Source organism: Babylonia areolata, chromosome 7 (assembly GCF_041734735.1).
Source record: "Babylonia areolata isolate BAREFJ2019XMU chromosome 7, ASM4173473v1, whole genome shotgun sequence".
NCBI lineage: Eukaryota > Metazoa > Mollusca > Gastropoda > Neogastropoda > Buccinidae > Babylonia > Babylonia areolata.
The window spans coordinates 23904807-23930758 of NC_134882.1; the positions used below are offsets into that span (position 1 = coordinate 23904807).

At 40.0% G+C, this 25952-nt stretch overlaps 1 protein-coding gene across 3 annotated transcripts in view; it reads left to right on the forward strand.

Annotated features, from left to right (window-relative positions):
* LOC143283910 (lysosome membrane protein 2-like) overlaps positions 1 to 25952 on the forward strand; it is a 179327-nt gene that overhangs the window by 47239 nt on the left and 106136 nt on the right. For all 3 annotated transcript variants that reach the window (XM_076590324.1, XM_076590326.1, XM_076590325.1), the window contains exons 7-8: positions 14654 to 14723; positions 15188 to 15366. In XM_076590324.1, coding sequence (XP_076446439.1) covers positions 14654 to 14723; positions 15188 to 15366 — 249 coding nt within the window. The remainder of the gene's footprint in view (positions 1 to 14653; positions 14724 to 15187; positions 15367 to 25952) is intronic.

Here is a 25952-nt window from a genome sequence, read left to right on the forward strand (position 1 = left end):
GACGGCTGCCATTGGGTGCTCATCATTCGTTTCCTGTGTCATTCAATAAGTTTTCATGTACGCATACATACACACTAACATTTTACTTGTATGACTGTTTTGCTTATTTACGCTGCCATGTAGGCAGCCATACTCAGTTTCGGGGGTGTGCATGCCGGGTATGTTCTAGTTTCCATAACTCACCAAATGCTGACATGGATTACAGGATCTTTAACTCATTGGAGATGTGCCGGAGCTTCAGCTCCGGCGCTTCGCCCACACAGAACAACATGCCGTAGTGTAAGATATGATGGATCTCCAAATTTTTTTTCATACACTCAGCAGTGTTCAGTTAATGGGAAACTAATCAGGCTTTCTTGAGGGACCAGTCTAGGAAAAATTGAGTTATTTCCCCTTGACTGTTAACTGCGTGAAAGGCTTTTTTTCTCGAATTTTCTTGGCCTGGTCAGAGGTCATGATGCTTACACAACAAACATGGCGGACTAGTGAATGTACTCCCTGCGTGAAGCTGTCGAAATTGTGACAGAAGGATCAGACATTGAACATGACCTCCTAGACACTGGTGACGAATTCTCTGATGATTTTTCTGATGATGATGACATTCAGTTAGTACCAGATGATTTTGAAAGTGACAACGAAATTTTGCTGATTGACCACTGCAATGCTGAGACAGAAATCGACAGTGACACTAGTGACGGCCATACTGCAAGACAAGATGACTTGATGACTGTAGATATTGACGATGAGGAACAAGATTACTTGCATGGGTGGATAAAAGACCTGACAAATTTCCCACTGGCTGCACCTTTTACTGGGACCCCAGGACTCTCACCGACTTTCCAGACATGCCCACTCCTGTTGAGGTGAGTGTGTTTACAATTTGATATTGTTGTTAATTCATTTCTTGTGTAACTAATGTTGATTTCTACAATTTTTGATGAATAATTTGTATAGATTAATGTAAAATTATCCTTTTATATGTGAGCGCTTACAAAATTGTGTGGGGGTGTATCTGTGCAATCAGTGTGTCAGTGTATTATGCGTGGGTGTGTCTGTGCATGTGTGTTATTTGTACTGTCACTCCTGAATTATTATGCATGTGTATATGCTGTGTAATATTATGGATCTTTATTTTGCATTTGTTTTTTTTGCCCTTTTTTTGCAATACATGCAAAAGCTTTTCTTCTTTTTTTCTTTTTTTCTTATGACAGCATTGTCTGTTACAGAAATTCAAAACACTTTACACGCATGAGGAGGATATCTGCCAGACACAGGAGCAGACATGAGGAGACTGAAGCCAGGCCATTACTGGCCTGCTAACATTCCACCCACCAAGGAGCAGCAGACCAGGAAAACACAGAGTGCAAGGTGTGATACGCCAAACACAAAGCACAAGGAGCGTCATGACAAGATGAAAAACGCAAAAAAAGCCACCACAATCATGTGCAAACAGTGCAAGGCGCCCCTCTGTGCTGTTCCTTGCTTTGAGGTGTTCCATACAGTCAAGGACTACAGCAAATAATAATCTAGCTGCAGCAGAAATGTGTAAATAGGTTTTCCTTCTTTTTTTCAAGTGATGGATTTGATTGGTTTTGCGTTGTCTGTTTTTCCAGTGTTGTGATCTTTTATTTTATTTGTTTAAATAGTTTGTTGCGCAACATTTGACTTCAAACTGATTCATGAGAATCAGGGAACCTTACTGTGTGAGAAAATTGTCTTATGCTTCTTTGTGGATTAGCTGATGTATATGACATGCCTGGTGAGTACAGTATACCTGTTTTTCAATTTTTTTTGGGTTTTTTCAGTATTTAGTGACACAATTTAAGATATTAAAAATATATATTCAGCAGCATTTAACGAGAAAACTGTTTTTAAATGTTAAAAGAAGAGATAGTAAACTTTCTAGTGATATATAATTTGTATGTCTTTGTCTCTGTGTGACAGTGTGTTGAATTTTTTAAATATTCCAATATTTGTCCGTCACAGCAAAACTACATGAACTATTTAACTATGTCTCCATAGAGTTAAGACCCAAACTAAGTCAAAGAGGCAACCTGGACTTGCCTACAAAAATGTAGCAAGTAACTGACTGAGTCAGTTTTGGAGCAGGGTGTTCACATCTCTCCAGAGTTTGGAACCAGCTGACCATCCAGAAATATCAACTGACAAACAACTCACTCCTAAAATAAAAACTCAAGGGGACTGAACTCTTGGTTAAAAAAATAATTCCTCTCTACTCCACAGATTCAAAGCAACTCTAAAACACCTTCGTCACAGTATCACAATTCAGGCACTGAAAGCATAGACAGGCAACTTTATATTCAATTCTGGATTGAACAGGCAACCAATGAAGTGTCCGCAGGAGAGCAGTAGCACTCTCTCTCCATGACTTTTTAAGGACAAGTCGAGCTGCACTATTCTGTATTTTCTGGAGCTCTACTTGTTTAGCGTCATGTTTGCACATGTTTTTGCTTAAATCATCTGACAAAATATTACACATTGAAACTGATTAAGCTTTCACTTCCAACAGCAGATATTTCTGCAGTTTAGGGGTAACTGCATAATCAGGTGTCCAGCCACTCAGTTGCATAACCTTTCCTCCCTTGCAAATGGTGACTGCCTTGGTGAGTTTCCAAAGCAATTTCTTGGCAAGTTTTGGCTTTGGAATTTTGACACCCCCTTTTTTTTTTTTTTTTTTTTTTTTTCCATTTTATAAAGTGAAAAGCTGTTGAGTGTGTCAACAATGCTTCCAGAATGTACACTACAGAAGAGGTGGCTAGAATTTTGTTTGATTTTCCGCACAACATTGACAATAGCAACTACAAAAACATGATAGAAAATGAGAGTAATAAATTGTTGATCAACTGAAGTGATTCTGGTTATCCCGATGATGGTAACATGCTGCAAGGTACATCAACAGGAAGGGGGTGTGGCTGTGTCAGAAGTGGGTATGGAAAAATCCCAATATTTCAGCTTGAAACTTTCATTTTGGGGTTTTCATCTAGTATAAAACTCACCAGATGAAACTTCAAGCCAAAATATTGTTTACAGTCAGCTTTTTTGTTGTAATATTGTGTGATTGTGGGTGTTTGGGTGGGAGGGTGTGTGGGGGGAGGTGCACGTGAGTGGTTACGTATAGTGCTTATGTTTAAAACAACATGATAGTGCAGGAAACAACATATTTGCACTTGGTTGTTGTGTCTAATACATTTGCTGTTATTTTAGCACTATTTCCACCTGTAAAATAAACTAACTTGAAGTTTCATCTTTTTTACTTGTCAGATCATACACAGAAAGTGTGTGTAAATGGTAGATACTCTAATGTATCTGCCTTGAGATATGGTGTCTCACAGGGGTGTGTCTTAGGTCCTGTTCTTTTTGTGCTTTATGCGGCTCCTTTGTTGAATGTCATCAGTCATGCAATGTCACATGAGAGCTTTGTTGATGACACTCAGTTTTATCAGTTGGCTTCCATAGCTGAAATTGATGCACTGGTGACTCAAACGCCAGATTGCATTGCTGACCTAAAGGACTGGATGACCCTCAGTAAGCTGCAACATAACGACGATAAGGCTGAATTCATGATAGCCTGTCCAAAAAATGTTTTGACAACATGCCTATCTGGAACTGCATAGAATCAGTTCTATCCGCCAATATCTCTCAATTGATGCAACCAAGACATTTGTATTCGCTCTGGTTCTCGTAAGATTGGATTACTGCAATTCTCTTTTGGCAGGCCTTTCCAAATATCTGTTAGACAGATTTCAACAAATTCAGAATAATACTTCCAGACTCATTCTGATCGAATCCACTCTGACTTTTTCTGCAGTCAACGGATCTGGCCCCAAGTATCTTTCTGAAGTCCTCCACATCTATACTCCTCTGATACTCGACTTCTCAGGATACCTCATGTAAGACCAGTGGACATAGATTGTTTTCTTTTCAATCACCAAAGACATGGAACAAGCTCCCTGATAACCTCCGTCATTCTGATTCCCTTGCATGTTTCAAATCTGGTCTCAAAACTCCCCTCTTCCCTCAGCAACAAGTTCAGTTGCGGCAGGTCCACTTCCTTTCTCAGTCCCTTTTTTCTTCCCATTTACTCCATTGTTTGTACTGGCTGCATAAACTAAGAAACTGGGGAAAATAATTTGGAGAGACTACTAAGGAGGTCAAATTCATTTCTTGTGTTTGAAGTAAACAGAATACAATAAAATTATTAAAAAAAAAGACAAGGAAAAAAAAGACTGTGTATACATGATATGTATGTGTATATGAATACATGCATGTGTACTTGTGTGTGTGTGTGTGTGCATGCGTGTTATGCCCTCCTGAAACCTGGAGGGGGTCAAGCTGGTGTTCTCTTGACTCCCTCCCGGGGGGGTCACTACCTTGTCGTGGTCGGGAGGCTTAGTGGCCAGTGATCAAGCGAGCTATGTCGGCGGGGGCATCAGTGCTTCTGGGGGTTTGCTGCTCTAGTCCCAGGTCTTAATTGACAGCCTACATAGCCATCGTAGCTGTTCAGGTTGAATAAGTGGTGGTTTTCAGACTGATGCCCCTGATAGGGCTTCCCATGCCGAACAGGTCATGAGTGAGGCCCAAACTAAATGTGACCCACTGTCCCTTTCGCTATTCTCTATTCTTCTTTTTACCGCCTCTTTTCTGTCCTCAGCTCCCCATCAAGCCTTCTTTTCCACATTCTTTTTTCTCTGCGGCCTTCTTCAGGCCCGCCGTGTTTGCCGTGCGGCGCGACCTGTGATGGAGGGGAATGAGATCCTGGGGATTGAGAGAGCACGCTGCTCTCAACACATCCCTTTGGCTCAGACCTCTCCAAAGACAGGCGGCACACATTGGCCCGTGTGTGTTAATCGGCTACCCCTTCGTGGGGCTGGCAGTTTGGAAGCTAGCGAGGATAACCCCCGTAGTGCTCGGTTCTCTGTCCCCAGGAGCTGGGCATGATCAGGGGGGAACATGTTGGAGCTAAGCTGTTGGTCGTATATCCCTCCCGAAACCTGGAAGGGGTCAAGCTGGTGTTCCCTTGACCCTGGCCCCTAAGTTGGACCCCATGGTGGGTGGGTAAGGGAGGGATGAATGTACAATTAATAAACCATGAATTCCAAACAAACACCCCCCCCCCCCTAAACTTGGCAAAAGAAGGAACCAGGAACAGACGACTCGGACTCTGATTCGGAGGTCGGTGAGACCTCTGGATTTTGGCCATCGTGGCTTGTGATGGAGGGCGCTGATGACGACAAGCCCTTGTCGGCTCTCAGCCCCTTTGCTATCCAGAAGGGCTTCCAGTGTCTGGCGGGATCACTGAAATCTATCAAGAGGCTGAGGAGCGGAGCATTTTTGGTGGAGACAGAGTCTAAAAGGCAGACACAGCTTCTGCTCAAGGCGACTACTTTTGTGGATAGGGCGGTGAGGGTTTCCCCTCACAAAGGTCTGAACTGTTCAAAGGGGGTCATCAGATGCCCGGAGTTGAGAGGAGTGTCTGAAGCAGAGATCAAGAGCGAGCTGTCCTCTCAGGGAGTGACCGACGTTTACAGGGTGACAGTAAAGAAGGGGTCGGACAGAGTCCCGACCAACACAATTTTCCTCACCTTCTGCTGCCCGAATGTCCCCAAGGACATTCGAGTCGGATACCTGATGGTGAATGTAAGCCTGTATGTGCCGTCCCCTCTAAGATGTTTCAAATGCCAGAAATTCGGACACGTGCGGGACCGATGCAAGGAGGAAGAGGCGTGTGGCACCTGTTCAAAGGCGGCGCACCAGGGCGAATGCGTCAGTCCAGCCTGTTGTGCGAACTGTGGAGGCGGCCACCTGTCCTCATCAAAAGACTGCCCTGCCTGGAGAAAAGAAAAGGAAATCCAGAAGGTGAAGACGGAGAAGAAAATATCATTCTTTGAGGCAAGAAAACAAGTGGAGGCCGCATTGCCTAAGGCGTCTTACGCCTCTGTCGTCAGACCCAGGATGGTGGACGTCGCGGTCCAGACGACGTCCACAGGGACGCAGACGGACGACGTGCCTACCTTGTTAGAACCGTTGGCCTTGGGTGGAGGCGCCGTGTCCACCCCTTCCCATCCTGTACGGCGGTCCTCAGGGGCTGCTGGGTGGGAGCGGAAAGCCTCGGGCGGAGGCACGTTGTCCGCCTCCCGTCCCCCCCAACCCCGGCCCCCCTCGCCCCGCCTCTCGTCTGCCTGGCCCTCGGGCTGGCGGGAGTGGCCAGAAACCCCCCGTACCTCCAAAACTCAAGGAGGGGAGGGTTGCGGCCTCGGCGGGATCGGGAAGAGCCGAGGTGGTGGATATTCCGGCTTGGTCGGAATCGGAAAAATTAAATTCCAAAAATAGATACGCGATCTTGGCCGACCTTGAGCCACTGCAAGCAGAGGAGCAGGGGGTAGCGATGGATTAGGCTGCTGCTTTACTTTTTTTTTTTTTTTAACCTTTTTAATGGCAGTGATCCACTGGAACATCCGGGGGTTCTACGCCAATTTCCAGGAACTTCAGCTGCTTTGTCGTGCCTTGAAACCTTCAGTGCTGGTGCTGCAGGAGACTCTGCAAAGAGATGGCAAGGTTTTATCTCTCTCTGGTTTTAACACCATTTTTAAACCTGCTCAACCGAAGCAAGTGGGATTGACGGGAGGTGTCGCTCTTTTTATACGTAAGTCCCTTTTATACAGTACAGTTCCTTTAAGCACCCCTTTATAGCCGGTGGCAGTCAGAGTCACACTTGGGAAAACCATCACTGTCTGCCTTCTGTACCTTCCTCCTTCCGTCTGTGTTCTGAGGCAGGACCTCATGAACCTGGTCGACCAGCTCCCACGACCGTTTCTACTGTTGGGCGACTTCAATGGACACTCCCCGCTCTGGGGAAGTGAGATGACATCAGCCCGAGGTCTTCTCTTGGAAAACCTTCTTTCCGATATGGACTTGTGCTGTCTTAACGACAAGTCTCCCACTTACCTTCATCTGTCCTCTGGAAAGCTCTCGTGTTTAGATCTGTCGGTCTGCGATCCATCGTTGGTCCTGAACTACGAGTGGAAAGTGCACAACGATCTGCACGGGAGTGACCACTTTCCTGTTGTCCTGCGCCCCACAGATGGGGAAGGTGACTCTCTGCCTGACCGCCTGAACTATGACAAAGCCGACTGGGGAATTTTTACCACGAAGATAAGAGCGGAGCTGCAGGAAGAAACAGTATTAAAAAGCAAGGACCCTGCTGACACTCTGTATCAGATCGTTTTAGATTGCGTCAAAGCAGCAGTCCCATCGTCTACCTCCAAGCCTCAGATGCCAAGAACGCCCTGGTTCAACGCGGAATGTCGGGAGGCCCGTAAGTCTCGGAAGAGAGCGCAGCGACGCGTCTTTCGGAGACCGATAGCGTTCGAACCCATCAACAGCTGAGGGCGAAAGCCAGTTATGTTTTTAAAAAGAGCCAGAGAAAGTCATGGAGAGATTTTTGCTCTTCCTTAACCTCCAACACACCCAAGAAGAAAGTGTGGAGGGTTTTAAATAAAAAATTAAGGGCAAAAACATCTGCCCAACTTTCCATCACCTTAGACTTTCAGACGCTATGGTCACAGAGAAGAAAGCAGTTGCCAGTTTGCTTGCCTCCACAATCGAACAGAACTCGAGATTGCCAACAAATCTGCTCAGTTTCTCAAAACCAAAAACCTGACAGAAAAAACACCCTGTAACTTCTCTTCCGACAACACAGAGAATTACAACCTTCCTTTCACTATGAATGAACTTAAATCTGCCCTTCAGACCTGTACGGATTCCTTTCCAGGAATGGACGAGGTCCATTATAAACTCTTAAAACATCTTCCCGAAACCTGTCTGGACACCCTGCTCAAAGTTTACAACCACATCTGGATCACAGGCTTTTTTCCACCCTTCTAGCAGAAAGCCCTCATAATCCTGGTGCCGAAACCGGGAAAAGACCCCTCGAACCCCTCCAACTACCGCCCAATAGCACTGACCAGCTGCATCTGCAAACTGATGGAGAAGATGGTCAACGGTAGACTGATGTGGAAACTAGAGACTGACGGCCTTCTGGCGAAAGAACAGTGCGGTTTCCGCAAGCATCGCTCTACCGTTGACCATCTGGTTTGGCTGGAAACCACTGTAAGAAATGCCTTTGTAAACAAACAGCATGTGGTGGCCATATTTTTTGACTTGGAGAAAGCTTACGATACCACCTGGATATTTGGAATCCTCTCGGACCTGCACAAGCTCGGCTTCCGAGGACACCTGCCCCAGTTCATCCACAATTTTTTGCAAGACAGACAATTCCAGGTGAGGGTCGGCACCACCCTGTCCGACATTCACGAGCAGGAGCTTGGTGTCCTGCAAGGGAGCATTCTTTTGCAGGCTCTCTTCAGCATCAAAATTAATGACATCGTTCAATCCGTTCAGAAGGGATCAGACAGCTCGCTGTTCATGGACGATTTTGCCTTGTATGCAACTGGCATCACGTATGCCAGCATCCAGCGACGGCTTCAGCTCTGCGTGGACAAAATTCAGTGTTGGGCAGAGGAGAATGGCTTCACCTTTTCATCCTCCAAAACTGAATGTATTCATTTTCATAACTTTCACCAGTTCTATCCGAACCCTGAAATCCGTCTGTGAAAATTCACCATCCCGGTGGTCAAGGAAGCCAAATTTTTAGGGATTGTCTTTGATCAGAAGCTGAACTTCCTTAGCCATATCAAACAGCTGAAAATATCTTGCCAAAAAGCTCTGAACATCATGCGAGTTGTAGCACACACGGGCTCGGGTATTGATAAGAGAACTCTCTTGCACCTCTACAGAGCTCTGGTCTGGTCGAAACTGGATTGTGGAAGTGTAGTATACGGCTCGGCCAGACCGTCTTACCTGAAACTGTTGGACCCTATACACCACCAAGGGCTCCATCTCAGCTTAGGTGCGTTCCGCACCACCCCTGTGCACAGCAACCGCAGACTGAAGCTGACCCTAAATTATTATTTGAAATTGTTTTCTGAACCTACAAACCCTGCTTACGACGCTGAAAGACAACCCAAACTGCATCCCTCCTCTTGGACTCCGCATTCAGCCACACATAGAAAATGCCAATCTGGATGTCGGTGGCATCTCAGATTTCTCCAAGTTCCCCGACAGCCCTCCGTGGACCTTTAGAACACCTGAGGTCTGATTCGATCTGGCCTCGTACCGTAAAGACTCCACCAGTTCTCTGGCCTACAGAACTTTCTTTTCGGAACTCTGCCACAAATTTCCCACTTTTCAAAGAATCTTCAATGACGGTTCCAAGTCAGAGGACGGAGTCGCTGCATCTGTGTTCTGTCCCACCATTCCTGACCGTCCCTCAGTGGAACACATCCTGTCTGACAGCTCGGTGTACACTGCGGAACTGACCGCACTGGTTCTGGCGGTAAAAACAGATTCATGATCTTTTCCGACTCCTTGTCAGCCCTGGAGGCGATCGCCTGCAGGAATATCACTCATCCCAAACTGCTGGAATTTTATGAAGCTTTTACTCTCGCAACGAAGAAAGGATACGAGGTTGTGTTGGCCTGGGTTCCCGGACATGTTGGCATTCGTGGTAACGAAAGAGCGGACATGCTGGCCAGGAACGCTGTAAAGAAAGATTTATCCAGATCCTTTGTACCATACACAGACATGAAGCGGAAGGTGAACACTTACGTTAAGGATCTTTGGCAAGAGGAGTGGAACACCCAGACGGACAACAAGCTTTTCCAGATCCGTCCAGACCTGAAAGAGACCCTCCCTTCGGGGGTGAAGAACAGAAAGGAGGAGTCTGTGCTGTGCAGACAGCGTGCGGGGCACACTTTTTGACTCACTTGTGTAAACAAAGTGAGTCTATGTTTTAACCCGGTGTTCGGTTGTCTGTGTGTGTGTTACACACATTAGTCAGTTTGATGTTATCTTATTAACAGAAACAAAAACAGACAAGCAAGATCACTCATTCCTTGAAAATGTTTTCTATGAACTTGGGTATACAATACATGTTTTCAGTCGAAAATGTTCATCGTACCAACGTTCAGGTGGTGTTGCTTTTGCATACAAAAAGAAATATTGTAATTATATTACCACTCTACCAAACAAAGACAGCAACTCAACATGGTTCATGATCAAATCATCTTTAACGGGATATGATAAAGATGTGTGTGTTGGAGTGGTTTACATCCCTCCTGAAGGATCAGTGTATAGTAGTGTTGATATGTTTGATGATGTTGAAAACATGCTCTTTGATATACAAAGTAAATATGATTGTTATATTCTGTTAGCAGGTGACTTTAATGCTTATACAAAAAATTTGAAAGATTTTATTGATCAACATCAGAGTGACAGTAAAGGTCCATTCCATGATTTGATCAATGTTTTAGATGAGCAGTTATATCCAATTAAGTGTAGACATAATCAAGATAATCGTCGACCAAACAACTATGGGTATAGATTGATTGACTTGTGTAAATCGTCTTCATTGTATATGCTTAATGGAAGAGCAGGGAGAGATGATGGAATCGGAAAGTTCACTAGTAATGGCTGTACTGTGGTTGACTACATGATTGGATCCCCCTTTTTGTTCACAAAAATAACAGATTTTACTATTTCCCCTTTTGATGCTTTATTATCTGATGTACACAGCCCGTTGGTCTTGTCTCTGGCTACTGAGTGTCACATATTGAACCATAAAAATCATACTGATACGGCTGTCATACCGTGTCATAAAAAATGTGCCACATCAGATTTAACAGGTCAGAATGAAATAATACGAAAATGGGAACACGAAAAGGCTGCTTCTTTTCAAGAAAATTTGTCTAACGCTGAGCTTACACACTTAAATGACGCAATCGATGCTGATGATATTGACGTCATAAATGATAAACTCGCAAACATTCTGATTCAGACGGCAAAAGATACTCTCGGGACATATCAAATTCGCACTTCTAAGACAAAACACAGAGATAGTCGCAGCTGGTTTGATTCCACATGCAAACGAAGCCGATCAGAGTATTTTAAAGCTAAACACAGAGTAAAAAAAAGAAATTCTAGTAAAAATAGAGACACGCTGGAAAGAGTCAGCAAAAGTTACAAGTCCGTTTTAAAGAAAGCAGAAAAGACGTGGAGAAAAAAATGGCACAGAGAACTACGAAGTTTACGCAAAAGCAATTCAAGAGAACTATGGAATAGAATTAAAAAGAAAAAGAAAACATCATGTCCCATTAACTTAGAAGACATGTTTCACCATTTCAGCAACCTTAACGTTAATGATAATGAACATATTGACAGTACAACGGCAATGCACATTATCAATTTAGAGGATAATGATGATATTTTAAATGCATGTATTACTGAAGATGAAATTACTTCAGCCATCAAAAGACTGAAGAATGGCAAAAGTGCCGGTGAAGACATGATTCGTAATGAATATATCATCAACAGCGTTCCTTTGCTGACAGAAACATACTGTAAATTATTTAACAAGATACTGGACGAAGGTGTTGTACCAGAAAAATGGGTATCCGGCTTGATATTGCCATTGTATAAAGGCAAAGGTGATACACTTGACTGTGATAATTATAGGGGGATAACTTTGCTCAGCTGTGTTGGAAAACTATTCACTACAGTGTTAAATGCTAGACTGACTGATTATATCAATACAAACAATATACTTTCAGGAGCCCAAGCAGGATTTAGACAGTCCCATTCTACATTAGATCAAATGTTTGTTTTGAAATCACTTATTGATATTTTCTCCATGAAAAAGAAGAAACTTTACTGTGCTTTTGTTGATTTTAAAAAAGCCTTTGATTCAGTTTGGAGAAGTGGGTTATGGCAAAAACTTGTTCATGAAGGTGTGAATGGTAAAATTTTGCGTGTCATAATGAACATGTATGATAGAATTAAGTCATGTGTGTTTTTAAATGGTGAAAAATCTGATTTCTTTAGCATTTGTAAGGGTGTGAGACAAGGAGAAAATCTCTCGCCTTTGCTTTTTTCTCTGTATCTCAATGATTTAGAGTTGTATTTGACTGAGCATAAGAGTCCATCTGTTGATCTTTTATTGAATGTTAACATTTCAGAGTTAGATAATTACATGCGACTATTTGTACTGTTGTATGCAGATGACACAATTTTACTTTCAGAGACGAAAGAAGGATTACAGCAGTCCCTCAATGTTTTTCACAAATATTGTTTAGAATGGAAACTAGTGGTCAATGTAAAGAAAACTAAAGTGATGATATTTAATTCTACAAACAAGCTAAAGCCTGTTTTTAAGTTTGGTGATGCATGTTTGGATGTTGTCGATTCTTTTAAATATCTTGGCATCGAATTTAGTAGAAACGGAACTTTTTATAAAGCTAAAAAAATGATTTATGAACAGGGCCAAAAAGCTATGTTTTCGTTACTTCAGTCAGCCAGAAATCAAGATTTACCTTTACATATCATTCTGGACATGTACCAGTCTATGATTGTACCCTATTTTGTTGTATGGTGCGGAAATATGGGGTTATGAAAATGTAGATATACTTGAAAAATTAGAATTGAAATTTTTGAAACGCTTGTTCAAACTGAACAGAAATACTATGACCCAAATTGTTTATGGAGAAACTGGTATTTATCCAATTAGTGTGTTAGTGAAAATGAGATTAGTTCGATTTTGGACCAGCTTAGTAATATCAAACACAGAAAAATATTCTGGGAAAATATATTTGATATTACTTGACTTATATCGAAATGGTATTTATTCTTCAAAATGGATGAGTTGTATCAGACAAATTTTAATAGAAGCAGGGTATGACTGTGTTTGGGATGGTCAATTCTTCTTGGAGAGGGAATCTTTCTGCAAGAATGTCAACATTGCTTTGAGAGATAGTTTTCAAAATCTATGGAGACATGCTCTAGAGGCGAGTAGTAAATGTTTGTTTTATCGAAATTTCAAAAGTGGATTTGGTAGAGAAAAATATATAAGTCAAATGCCTGATAATTATGTTATCAGCTTCTTCAGATTTCGAAGTAGTAATCATAAGCTGGAAATAGAAACAGGGAGACACAAAGGCATACCACGAGAGTTACGATTTTGTAAGGTTTGTAACATGTCTGTGATTGGTGATGAGTTTCATTTTATAATGGAATGTCCCAATTATGATCAGTTACGAAATAGATATGTTCCTAAAAAATATTTGTCTCCAAAATCGGTTTTTAATTTTTGTAATATGCTTAAAGGAGGCAAAAAAGTCATTTTAGCTGTAAGTAAGATGATTAGATTTGCAAATGTTGCCTAGTTATACTTTTGGAGTTAAAAGACATTTGTGTTTTCTCAACTTTATGTGACATTGTTGTGTATTTGGAAATGTTTGTTATGGGCACGAAAATGAGTATTTTGCAGTAATCCTCCATACTCCAATAGGAGTGAAAGGATAATTAAAACTTGAAACTTGAAACTTGTGTCTGTGTGTCCGTGGTAAACTTTAACATTGACATTTTCTCTGCAAATACTTTGTCAGTTGACACCAAATTTGGCATAAAAATAGGAAAAATTCAGTTCTTTCCAGTCATTTTGTTTAAAACAATATTGCACCTCTGGGATGGGCACAAAAAAATAAAAAAAGAAGCCTAATTATATGCAAACTGCATTTACTGTTATATTTATATTTTTTGTATTCTCTAAACTTGGCACTTTGACCTCTTATTCTGACACAACAACAAGAGGAGTCATTATTATCATTTTTTTTTATCAAACAGGAACTTCTTTTGCTAAGCATGGAATTTTTATTTATTTTGCAAACGTTTTGGTGCTGTTAGTAAAAAGGGAAATTACTATGTAATTAATGCTAGTGGACTTAATTTATCACAAGTGAGTCTTGAAGGCCTTGCCTCTCTTGTTTTACTCATTCTTACTTGTTGAAGGGGGAAGAGGCCCCTCGATGTATTCCCTGTGATGAGCCTCTCACCGTGAAACACGTGCTCCTTGACTGTTGGGATCTGCATGACATTAGACACAGACATTACACTACGGTTTCTTTGAAGACTTTGTTTCGTGATGTCCCTCCGTGGGCGCTGATGGACTTCTTAAAAGAAGTGAACATTTTTAACCAGATTTGAAGGTTTTAAACTATGGAATTTTTTTTTTTTTAAACTTTGGAGTGGAAAGTTTGAAGTGGTGACTCGTTTTAATTGTTTTTTTTTTATCCTTGTAGTAGTTATTAACACGGCGATAGCCTTGAGATGGCCTTAGTGGTCGGCGAGGCTCTAAGCACCATAATTTCATTTCATTTCATGCGTGTTATGTACATATGTACATTAAAATGCATGTATGCATTGTGTGTGTATGTGTGTGTTTAGTTCTTTAGTCACATTTTGGTGTGTGAAAATAACATTTATGTAATGTAAACAAAAGTGTTTTTGTAAAGCAACTAGAGCAGATTTCTGGATAGTGTGTTATATAAGTATCCATTATTATTATTCTTAAGACACTCTCCACTATAACCAAATTCAAGCCCAGATAGTCAGGACAGCAGTTACCTTCTCTCCTGTCAGTCGAAAACAACTATCATCAGGGTGAAATTTATTCAAAGTGAGAGTTACTTACAAGGTAGTTTTCAGTACAAATGTAAGAAGAAAGATGATGTGTGTGTTGCAGATGGGACACTGTACCCTCCATTCGTGGACAAGTCCCAGGCTCTCTACCTCTTCTCTTCAGACCTCTGCAGGTACGTGGGTACATCTCTGAGCAGTTTGTCTGCTGTATGGGTGGGAGTTTTATACTGATTTCCTTATTGACACTTTGGCAATTATTTTTTTTCTTTTTGATTTTTAAGAAAAATTATTTTTTCCCTTTATTTTAATGTTTTGGTATAACGACAACTACAGTGACAAGAAAAAGAAAGTACCGATGACTGAAAGTTTATTTATTCATTATAGTCTGTTCATCTAAGTTGATGATCTTAGACTGAAATGATTGAAAGTTTTGCTGAGTGTTTCACATCATTGGCAGAAGTGTATTTCTCAACTTGTTTGTTTTGTCCTTTTTTTTTTTTTATTTATCTATTTTTGTTATGAGAGAATGGTGACTGGTTGTGTTAGAAGTGTATCTCTCCAATTTTTTTTTGTCTTTCTCTCTCTCTTCTTTTTTTGTTGTTGTTTGTTTGTTTCTGAAGTGAGTAGTGATGTGTAGGTCTTTGGAAATCCAGTATTCCAAGGAGTATGGACTGAAAGGAATCGACGTGTATCGCTTCATAGTGCCCCCCATGACCTTTGCCAATGTGTCGGTCAACCCAGACAACGAAGGCTTCTGCACACCCTCTACCAACTGTCTGCCTGCTGGTCTGCTTAATGCTAGCGTCTGCAGGGATGGTGAGAAAGTTTTTTTTCTTCTTCATGTTTTTGTCCTTGTTAGGTGTCCTAGCAGGTGGTGATCATGAGATTATAAACTGGCCATTGCCATCTTAAAAGGCCACCTGTTCAGGAAAATGAAGCTGGCTCCATCTCCTGTGGTCTCGAAGACCAAACACCAGAATACATTCTGCAGACCTGTCCCTTCCTGAGGGGGCTCAGAGATAGTGTGGCCGACACCAACCCTACTGCACACCAAGTGCCATGACTTCAGATAGGACGTGGAGAGGACAACACCAACCCTACTGCACACCAAGTGCCGTGACTTCAGACAGGACGTGGAGAGGACGACACCAACCCTACTGCACACCAAGTGCCATGACTTCAGATAGGACGTGGAGAGGACAACACCAACCCTACTGCACACCAAGTGCCATGACTTCAGACAGGACGTGGAGAGGACGACACCAACCCTACTGCACACCAAGTGCCATGACCTCAGACAGGACGTGGAGAGGACGACACCAACCCTACTGCACACCAAGTGCCATGACTTCAGATAGGACGTTGAGAGGACGACACCAACCCTACTGCACACCAAGTGCCATGACTTCAGACAGGACGTGGAGAGGACGACACCAACCCTACTGCACACTAAGTGCCATGACTTCAGACAGGACGTGGAGAGGACAACACCAACCCTACTGCACACTAAGTGCCATGACTTCAGACAGGACGTGGAGAGGACAACACCAACCCTACTGCACACTAAGTGCCATGACTTCAGACAGGATGTGGAGAGGACGACACCAACCCTACTGCACACTAAGTGCCATGACTTCAGACAGGATGTGGAGAGGATGACATCATTCATCATGCAGGCTTGACTGACATTGTGAAGAGGCGAACAAGAAGAATTCCTTGTTATTCTTCTTGTTATTGTTGTTCTTATTATTGTTGTTGTTGTTCTTCTCCTTGTCCTCCTTCATCACATCCCTCTCCTTCTTCTGCTCCTTCTTTTTCTCCTTCTTTTTCTTCTTCTCTTCCTTTCCTCTTAGAAAAACTATTGGGGTGCAGCACAGAACTCTTTACCTGATTCCTCCAGGTCTGTCAGTTGTGTGTTAAAGCAAGGGTTTCTGCAAACGGTTTCCCTTTCTATCCATTTTGCAGTGTTGTCAGATAAATCCTTACGCCTTTTTTCTGATGTTTTAACAGTTTTATTCATTTTTTAGATGCAAACTCAAAGAAGAAAATAGAAAGGCAAGGCCTTCAAGACTCACTTGTGATACACACTTAAAGAAATGATAATAATATCTTATTAAAAAAAAGAAGAAAAAAAAGAAGAAAATATAAGATAGTTTGTTGAAATGTGTTCTCTGTTCGTTATCATAATTATTTACACCAGGCAGCTTCTTTTTAAAAACAAGAGAAAAAAAGGCTTCAAAGCAGATTCGAACCAAGGATTTTTGGGTCAAGAACGAGTTGTTTTATCCACTGCACTAACTCAGGTTTGTTTATGACATTCAAAAATTATTATTTGAGCATGTTCTTTTAGCGGAATAAATTGACAACGGTGATCGAAGTGATAATGCAGTTTAAATCATGTTATTTTGGGTATACCTCAGGCATTTAAAAATTCCTTTCAGGTCCGAGGTAGAGGAGACGTTCCCATCGCCTCAAATACACTGCAATATATGTCCGTTTTTACAGATCTGCAGAGATCCGTGTTCGACAAGCTTGTTTTTTCACTCACTGAGAAACAACGACACCCTCCATTCAGTTTCTCTTTTCTGTTCATTCTAGTAAATTCAGTATACACTTTAAAACATTCTAATGCAGTAAACACATCAGTGATTATTTAAGAAATTCTTTTAATTCAGCGGTAAAGGAGACGTTGCCATCGTGTCAGGCTTTGCAACATATTTTGTCAAGATCTGCACAGACCAGTCTAGACAAGGCTGGCCAAAACTCAGTGAAACGGTTGATTCACGTAAGAATGTTCATATACAGCAAACACGTCAATAATGTAGTTAGTGTCACTGTATGTTTTCTGTCCAGAATTTGTGTTTCTTTTCTTTTGATTTCGAACAAGAAAAACGAGGTCATGGTGTTTCCTTACCAGACAATCGGGCAGCTGCAAAGGGGTAACAGTGTTTTCGGATTCCGGAATCGGCATCAACAAAATAAACCGTTAATTATTCTGAAATACGGCTAAATTCGGGAGATTATCAAATTACCAACTTTTCATCTTGATGGAAAAGAACTCTTCCTCAAATCTGAGGTCAAATTTCTTGGTGTTTATTTTACTCCAAAGCTAAATTGGAAGAAACATCTAGAAAACATATCAAAAGCACTGAAAAGCTTAAATTTTCTTAAATCGTCAGTAAACAGCCTTGGGGTCAAGATTCAAAAACACTTACTCATCTCGCTACTGCACTGGTAAGATCTAGATTGACATGTGGACAGGAGGTATTTTACTCTGCTCCGAATGCTTTCCTTAAAAAATCGCAAAGCCTAGATGGCAAAGCCATAAAGTTGGCCCTAGGAGTTCCGTTTCATATGAACACATTACAGTCGTATAGAGCTGCAGGAATACTACCTCTTAATGAATTAAGAAAGCTAGCGTCGGCAAAATATGTAATTAGAGCAAATGCTACAGAAATTTCTTTTTTTTTTTTGTTTTTGTTTTTTTTGTTTAATAATTTTATTCAAGTTTAACATTTAATACATACAGACGGACATACAAAACCAACATCTGGAATCAACAATATTTGCCACTGTGCACCACCTAAACTGTAAATCAGGAAAATGACACAACACTGTCTTCATACCGAGAAAAAAAACAACAAAAACGTCACATGCACTGTTAAAAACAAGTAAGTAAATGAAAGGGGGAAAAAAAAAAAGTAAAAAATAAAAGAACAAGCGTTACATTCGTGGTTGTCTCTACTCCTCCTCGTTGCCTTCAATCATTTTTATGTAAGGGCACCATTTTCTAGAAAATGCTGTGGACATCATTTCCATCGAGTGTATATATTTTTCGGTTTTATATATGTTTCTTAGGTCTGTTAGGAAGTACTTTATACATGGTTTGATTTTATTTATTCTGCATTTATAAATGAAATATTTCGCCACTAGAATGATATAGTCAAATATTTCACCTGTTTTTGTAACATCATCATTTCCAAATAATACTAACTCTATATTAAACTTTACATTTGCACAATTTTCACACTTTTCCTTCAAGACATTCTCTAAGTCCCCCCAAAAGAGCTGAGTAAATGTACAGTGCCATAAGTAGTGTTGAATTGTGTCTATTTCATTTTTACAGAAGTTGCACATGTCGCTGTTTGTTATTCCCATTTTTTTTAGTATTTTGTTTGTAACCAATATACCATGACATATTCTAATCTGGAACCATTTCAATCTTACTTCTTTTATGTTTTTCACTTGTTTCATAGTGGTATCCCAATTTATTGCAATGTCTAGTTTTTGCTCCCACTTGATAAAAGAATTTATATTGTATAGAAAAATTGGTTCAAGTAGTATATCATAATAAATTTTAGATCCTTTCTTAACATTAGCTATTATCTGCAGTGCTTTTGGTTCTTTATTGCAAGTTTTGTCTGTGATAGTAATATTGTTTGTGCGCAAGTAACTTTTAATGGAACGTATAAATCCCATATACAGTAAATAATTAACTTTAACCTCATATTTTTCTGTGAAATCTTTATGACAAAGGAAGCACCCATTTTCATCTACAATATCTCTAACCAGAAAAATACCTTGTCCAATTTTTTAAATAAACTGTCTTATTACCGACTTTAAATTTGTCGTTACGAAAAAGTGGTTCTACGAGTGCCTCTTGTGCTTCTTTTAACCAAACATGTTTTGTAAAATTCTCATATGCCCAATATACATCTTTCCAGAAACTATTACATTCAGTGTTTACAAATTTTCTTGGTCTGTACAGATCCAGGGAGTTGATTTCTGGGGATTTGACTAAGAGTATTTTTTTCCACTTTGCTGTTCCTGTGTGTAATTTCCTAATCCATGATATTTTTAGAGCCTCTATGTACTTTTGTATATTTGGAATACCCAAACCTCCATTTCCAACATTATGTACTGTATATATTCTTTTAATCTTGTCTGTTTTGCCATCCCATATAAATTCATAGCACAGTTTCTGTAGTTGATTTATCTCTTTGTCTGGGGGATTGGGAAGAAGAATCCACAAGTAAATGAGTTTTGAAAGTATAAGTGATTTTAAAATAGCAATTCTACCAAGGGGTGTACATATACGTTTTGACCAAATCTTGAAAAGCCTCTTAGTTTCTATCAATTTGTCTTTTGTATTCACTTCAGTTATTTTTGATAGATCTTCTGTGAACCAAATGCCTAAAAGATTATATTTGGGGGGGTTCCATTTCATTTTCTTTTCTAGTAGATACCGGCGTTTTGAGTTCTTCATTCTTCCTAACCAGACATTTAATGTTTTTTCATAGTTAATTTTTAGCCCTGAAAATTCTTCAAATCCCTCTAGTGTTTCAAACAACTTTTCATACGATTCTTTATCTCCTTCTAATGTGAATGTTGTATCATCAGCAAACTGACTAATTTTAAAAATGGTATCTAATAAATTTATGCCTTTAATTTCTTCATCTTCCCTAATCTTGCATGCCAGGATTTCTGAGCATAATACAAACAGATAGGGTGAGATTGGATCTCCCTGGCGGCATCCTCTTTGTATTTTCAAGCCTTTGGATACTTTACCGTTCACAATGATAATGATTTTATATCCTTGTAAAAGATGTGAATCCATTTACATAAATCTAGGCCAAATCCATAGGTTTTTAATACAGTGTTCTTATATGACCAATTTAATGAGTCGAATGCTTTTTCGAAATCTATTGATACTAACAAGCCTGGACGATGTTCAATTTCTAAATAATGCATAATGTCATACAGGGTTCTTATGTTATCGCCAATATATCTACCTGGAATAAAACCTGTCTGATCTTCGTGTATTAACTTTGGTAAAACTTTCTTGATTCTATTAGCTATGCATGCAGATCCTATCTTATAAGCTACGTTTAGCAACGAAATAGGTCTCCAGTTCTGTAAATATTCTCTTGGCTTATCTCCCTTTGGTAAACATGTAATTATCCCTTCTTTTTGTGTAACTGACAGTTCTCCCTTTTTAAAACCTTCATTCAGTGATCTAACTACAAAGTCCCCTATGTCTTTCCAGAAAAATTTATAGAAGTTTACAGTCATTCCATCTGTGCCTGGACTCTTATCGTTTTGCATTCTTCTTAGTGTTTCTGTGGCTTCCTGTTTTGTTATAAGTCCTTCTAGTTGCTCTGATTCAAATTCATCCAGACTGGGCAAACTTTTAATGTAACTGCTAATGTCTATGTCTTTTACTTCCTGTTCTCTGTATAGGTCTTCATAATAAAGTCTCGTCGCCTCTAAGATCTCGTCTGTTTCCGTCAAAATATTACCTTGAGATGTAACTAATTTCAACATTTGTTTGCTTACAAAATGTCTTTTTTCAAGATTACAAAAATATTTAGTCATCTTTTCACCCTGAGATGCCCACCTTGCTTTTGACCTTAATGCGATCCCTTCCAATTTTATTTTTCGTAGCTGTACTAGTTCTTCTTTTTTCTCCTGCAATTCTCTAGCTAAACTATGTGTATCTATTTCTTTATCGATTCGCTGTATTTCTTTTTCTAGTGTTTCCTCCTTTTCTATAAGCTGTCTTTTCTTTCTTATACCAAAAGATATTGTTTTAGTTTTTATTTCCATTAATAATACATCCACATAGAGTTGATCGCTTATGGTTAACTGAATTTCATTGTTAGGTATCTTACCTAAGTTTTCTCTTGCATACGGTAACACTGCATATTGGTCCTTTACTTTTTCTATTATTTCTTTCACTAACTCTACATATTCGTTGTCCCTAAGTAAAGATGAATTAAATTTCCAAAATGTTTTTCTTCTGGGTTCTGTGTTAAATTGTAGATCAACTGTAATTAAAGAATGGTTACTTCTGTAACCATAAGTGATATCTGCATCCTTAACGTTGGTGATCAAATTGTCAGACAATAAAAAGAAATCAAGACGGCTTTGTTGTAAAGGGGTTGGTCTTCTCCAGGTGTATCTTAAAACCTCATTATTTAATTCTCTCCATATATCTACTAACTGTAAGTCATCCATCATCTTTATTACTGTTTCTTGTGCTGCCATATTGTTTACGTGTTTATAGTTGTAATAGTCTAAGCTAGGATTAATAACTAAGTTCCAATCGCCTCCTATTATTACATTCTGAATAGCTTGTTCTTCAATTTTTGTCCGAATCTCTTCCAAAAATATAGGGTCATCTCTGTTAGGTCCATACACATTGACCAAAAGAATTTCCATGTTAGATATTTTTAAAAGCAGAAATATGTAATTACCCTGAATGTCTATAATCGTTTTTTGTATTTGAAACTCAAAGTTATTATTTAACAGAATAGCTACCCCTCGTGATCTAGAATTATTCGACGAAAAAACACATTCATAACCCCATTCTGCCCTGATCTGTCTGTCCATCTTCTTAGTAAAATGTGTGTCTTGTAAAAAGTATACTGAATATTGCTTTTGTCTTAAATACTGTAAGACGTCTTTCCTTTTCTGAAAATTTCCCAACCCCTGACAGTTTAGAGATGATATCTTAAGGTTATGCATTGACAAGTGGTATTTTTGGTCTGTATACATCGCACCCCCTTTCTTCCAGAGAATCACTGTGATTTCTATCCATAACATATTCTTCTGTTAAACAAACATAGAAATAGAGAATGTGTATACTAAAATCAATTAACTGAGCAAAAGGAAACAAAAAATATTCATCCATTCGTGAGAAGTAGAGACCGAGATAGAAAAGTAAATTACATACAGACAAGTAACAATTACTGACAAAAGAAAATGACACCATAGTACAAAAATATTTTAAAAAATGACAATTTGATTGACTAGCACAAGCGAGCGATGGGCGCAAAAACAACAAAAAAAACCAAGAACACAATGTAAAGCAAGAGTAATACAAAGGGGCATAGCATCAACATTTACACACCATCACTGTCGCCCATAACCTAGCTGACTGCACAGAGCCAAAACCGGGCTGAGAGTGACATTGTTTTTGATTCCGTGGAATCCGAAAAGTACAGAAAAATATTTTTAAAAAGTTTACTAGTATACTCATATTCCTGCACGAAGGTTTAGGATTTTTTTCCCGTCAATTGTTCACCATCGAGTACAAAAAAAAGAAAAAAGACTGGATCTTATGTGATGCACACACACACATATAAAGCCAAGAAGGAAAAAAAAAAGCAAAAAAAAAAAGCATGCATATCCACCAAACACCAGCATCCAAGTTTTAATGTAGGAAAGGTACTGGTGATGGAAGAGGAGACATGTCCACAACCCCTCTATCGCGGTTTTCTTTTTTTTTTTTCCTCCTTTCTCTCCCCTCACTCTCCCTCTCCACTGTGTGTGTGTGTGTGTGTGTGTGTGTGTGTGTGTGTGTGTGATCTTTTTTCCTCCGCTTCATAACCCAAATCATCAATGAGGAGGTGGGGGTGAGGGTATCTAACGACAGAAAACAACAATAAATACACACACAAAAAAAACAACAACAAAAAAACAAACAAAAAAAAACAACCCAAAGAGAGAGAGAGACACTCCTCTGAATGCCCTGCTTAACTGAATGCTTATTTGAAGGCTTGTGCCACATAATTTGGAAAGTCACATCAGCGTGGACAACCAAATTGCACTGGTTGACATAGGGCAAATATTACATTAAGCCAAAAACTTTTTCACTACTGTAATCACCACAGCTGCATTTTAAATACATTAACAATACTTACATTCTCACTTGCTAAATTTCTATTAGACGTAAAAAAAAAGAGAAAAAAGTAACAGATGAATGAATAAATAGATATACACACCAAATTTCACATCACAAAGTACAATTTGTGACAACTCCGTGTATATGATACTCGAGTGAACAATTGCAAGCTACTCTACAGAAATTTCTGTCAAAACTCAGATTAACCACTAGGCTGCCTATATGATGAGATAACTCGTCATTGCAAGCATGTACGCTTCGCTGCCACAATGACGAGAAATATTCAGACTTTTCCCTGGTTTGTATTCAGTTCGTTGATGAAAATGCTGGTCGCTTTGGCTTGGGGAATCTTTCTAGATTCTATTCATGGCTAGAAACCCCATCTACGTCATGAGGCAGTCCTTTATTTGAACATTTTGGTTGGGTCACTGTCGCAGTGTTTTGCCCAGCTCCTTTTCTCGCTTGCTCAACAAAATGTCAGACTGATGCCGTGCTCAAGACATGCGATTGTGGCATACTAAATCAACCAAGATTGCTTTCTTTAGCTGATGTTCAGAAAGAACTGAAGCGTAAATTCGAAGGAGAGACAGTGATGAACATTTATTGGACGATTTGATAGAAAATAAAGGGAGCAATCAAGAGAGTGGTCAAGATACGACTATCAGTGAGTGATGCTGGTTGCACAACCGCAGCAGACGACTCAAACTAACCGAATTATTAGCAGGACACAGTGTGAGCTATTTTCTTGGCACTCAGCCAACGTCTGATGAGAACTGGTTAAAGTGATCATATGTAAGAGGGATGAAGAGGAGGGGGGTGGAGACTGAGGGGGCATGGCCTCACATCGATATTATCGCTTGGAGAAGTCACAATGCATTGTGTATCTGTCTCTTTTAATTTTTTTTGTTATTGTAATTGTTCTAGTATGATTTTGTGTGTGCAGATATCCATTTGTCCAGAAAATAGGATATTTTAGTGCAAATTACCTGACTAATGTTTGCAGTGAACAAGTTGAAAATGTGACAAAAAACAAAACACTGATTTCAAAACAACAGCATGTCACTAAAAATATATAAAATGGGAAAACATTATGTGTTTTGTATTCTTTATTCATTTACCTTTCAGAAAATATATACTTTTTGGGGTCTTTCTCCAATAACAAAGAGCACAGGATTTTTTGAAAATTTATACCCATTTTTTGTGAAAAAATCCTGGCAAATAGATTTCACTTAAATCCTATTTTCCTGGCAGCAAAAGTGTTAATATATGGTCTGACAAACTGTTTTTGAAACTAGCGAAACAGAACAGAAATCTAGAAACTATTTCTACATACGTGTCAGATACTATTAATCAGTGAAATGTTGATCCACAAAATGTTGCTCTGATTATGAACACTTCATCAGTTCCATTATGGGAATTAACTGGAGCAACTTTTGACGTTCAATATTGTGACATTAAGAAAAATGAAAATCCCAGTATACTAGCTTCTCGAGTCAAATCACACTTGTCTGAAACATACCCCCACCACTTAAAGATATATACAGACAGTTCTGTTCTAGAAAATCAGTTTGCTGGTTCTGGATATTCAGTTCCTGCTTTGAAAATTGCAAAGTCATATCATATTGGAAAGGGCTTCTCTATTTTTACATCTGAATTAATTGCTGTACTCACCCAGCATCTATCGCCAGTAAAAACGCTGTGTGTGGTACTTGCGGAAACAGTCTTCAAGACACAGTGCTGGTTTGCTGGGGCAGTCTGGGCAGTAGAACCTCACATCCTTTCTTTGTCCTTTCTTCCAGCAGACTCTGCACCTCCTTTGTAGCCGGGCCTTCTGTGGGGTAGGTGGGATGACGTCAATGAATTGTCGTCCACACAAGACCAACAGGGTGGTCATCTTCAGCAGTGTCTGGGTGTTGGTCACCAAAAATCATGGCACTAATTACATCCTTCTGGAAGTCCAGGAATGTACTGCTGTTGCCTGCTTTTTTGTGGAGGACGTGTGCATTCAGCATGGCAATTTGTAGAAAATGCACACACAGTTTTTTGTACCACTTCAGGGTTTTCCGTGTGGCATCATAGGGCTGCAGCTGTTGGTCATGATGGTTCATGGCACCCATGTTTTTGTTGTATTCCAGAATTGCTGGAGGCTTGTTTGCTGCCCTTTGGTCTTGCTGCTGCTGGTCTTCAGCTGCAGGTTTGTGGCAAGTTGTCAACTCCAGATGGTCCAGGATGAACATCATGATCATCGCCATGCTGCGTACATGAAACACATTGCATGAAAGACTAAGTTTTTGTTGTTGTTGTTTTTTGGTTATTTTTACATATATAAAATGAAATTGTACCATTTTATTTCTGATTGTTTTCAGAAGCTGAAATACATACACACACACACACCTACTGACACCCCCAACACACGATGGAGTCTCCCTTCGGTCCAACGGATGAGTAGGCAGGCAGGCTTATCTGTCAGTGTGTGTCCTCATATGGGAGAAGAGGCCGATTCTGGATGCGCAGCACTTCCGACAGGTGTTGCAAGGGAAAACATCTCCAGAAGTTGAGCCCTGCTTCCTTTGCTCACGCTCCTCCTTAATGGCCAGCATTCTCTTGTTTTCAAATGTCTTTATGCCACTAGAGCACAGCATCCTCCAGCGAGAGTGGTCAAGGGCATCAGTTTCCCAGGAAGCGATGTCCATGTCACAGGCTTTGAGGTTTGTAT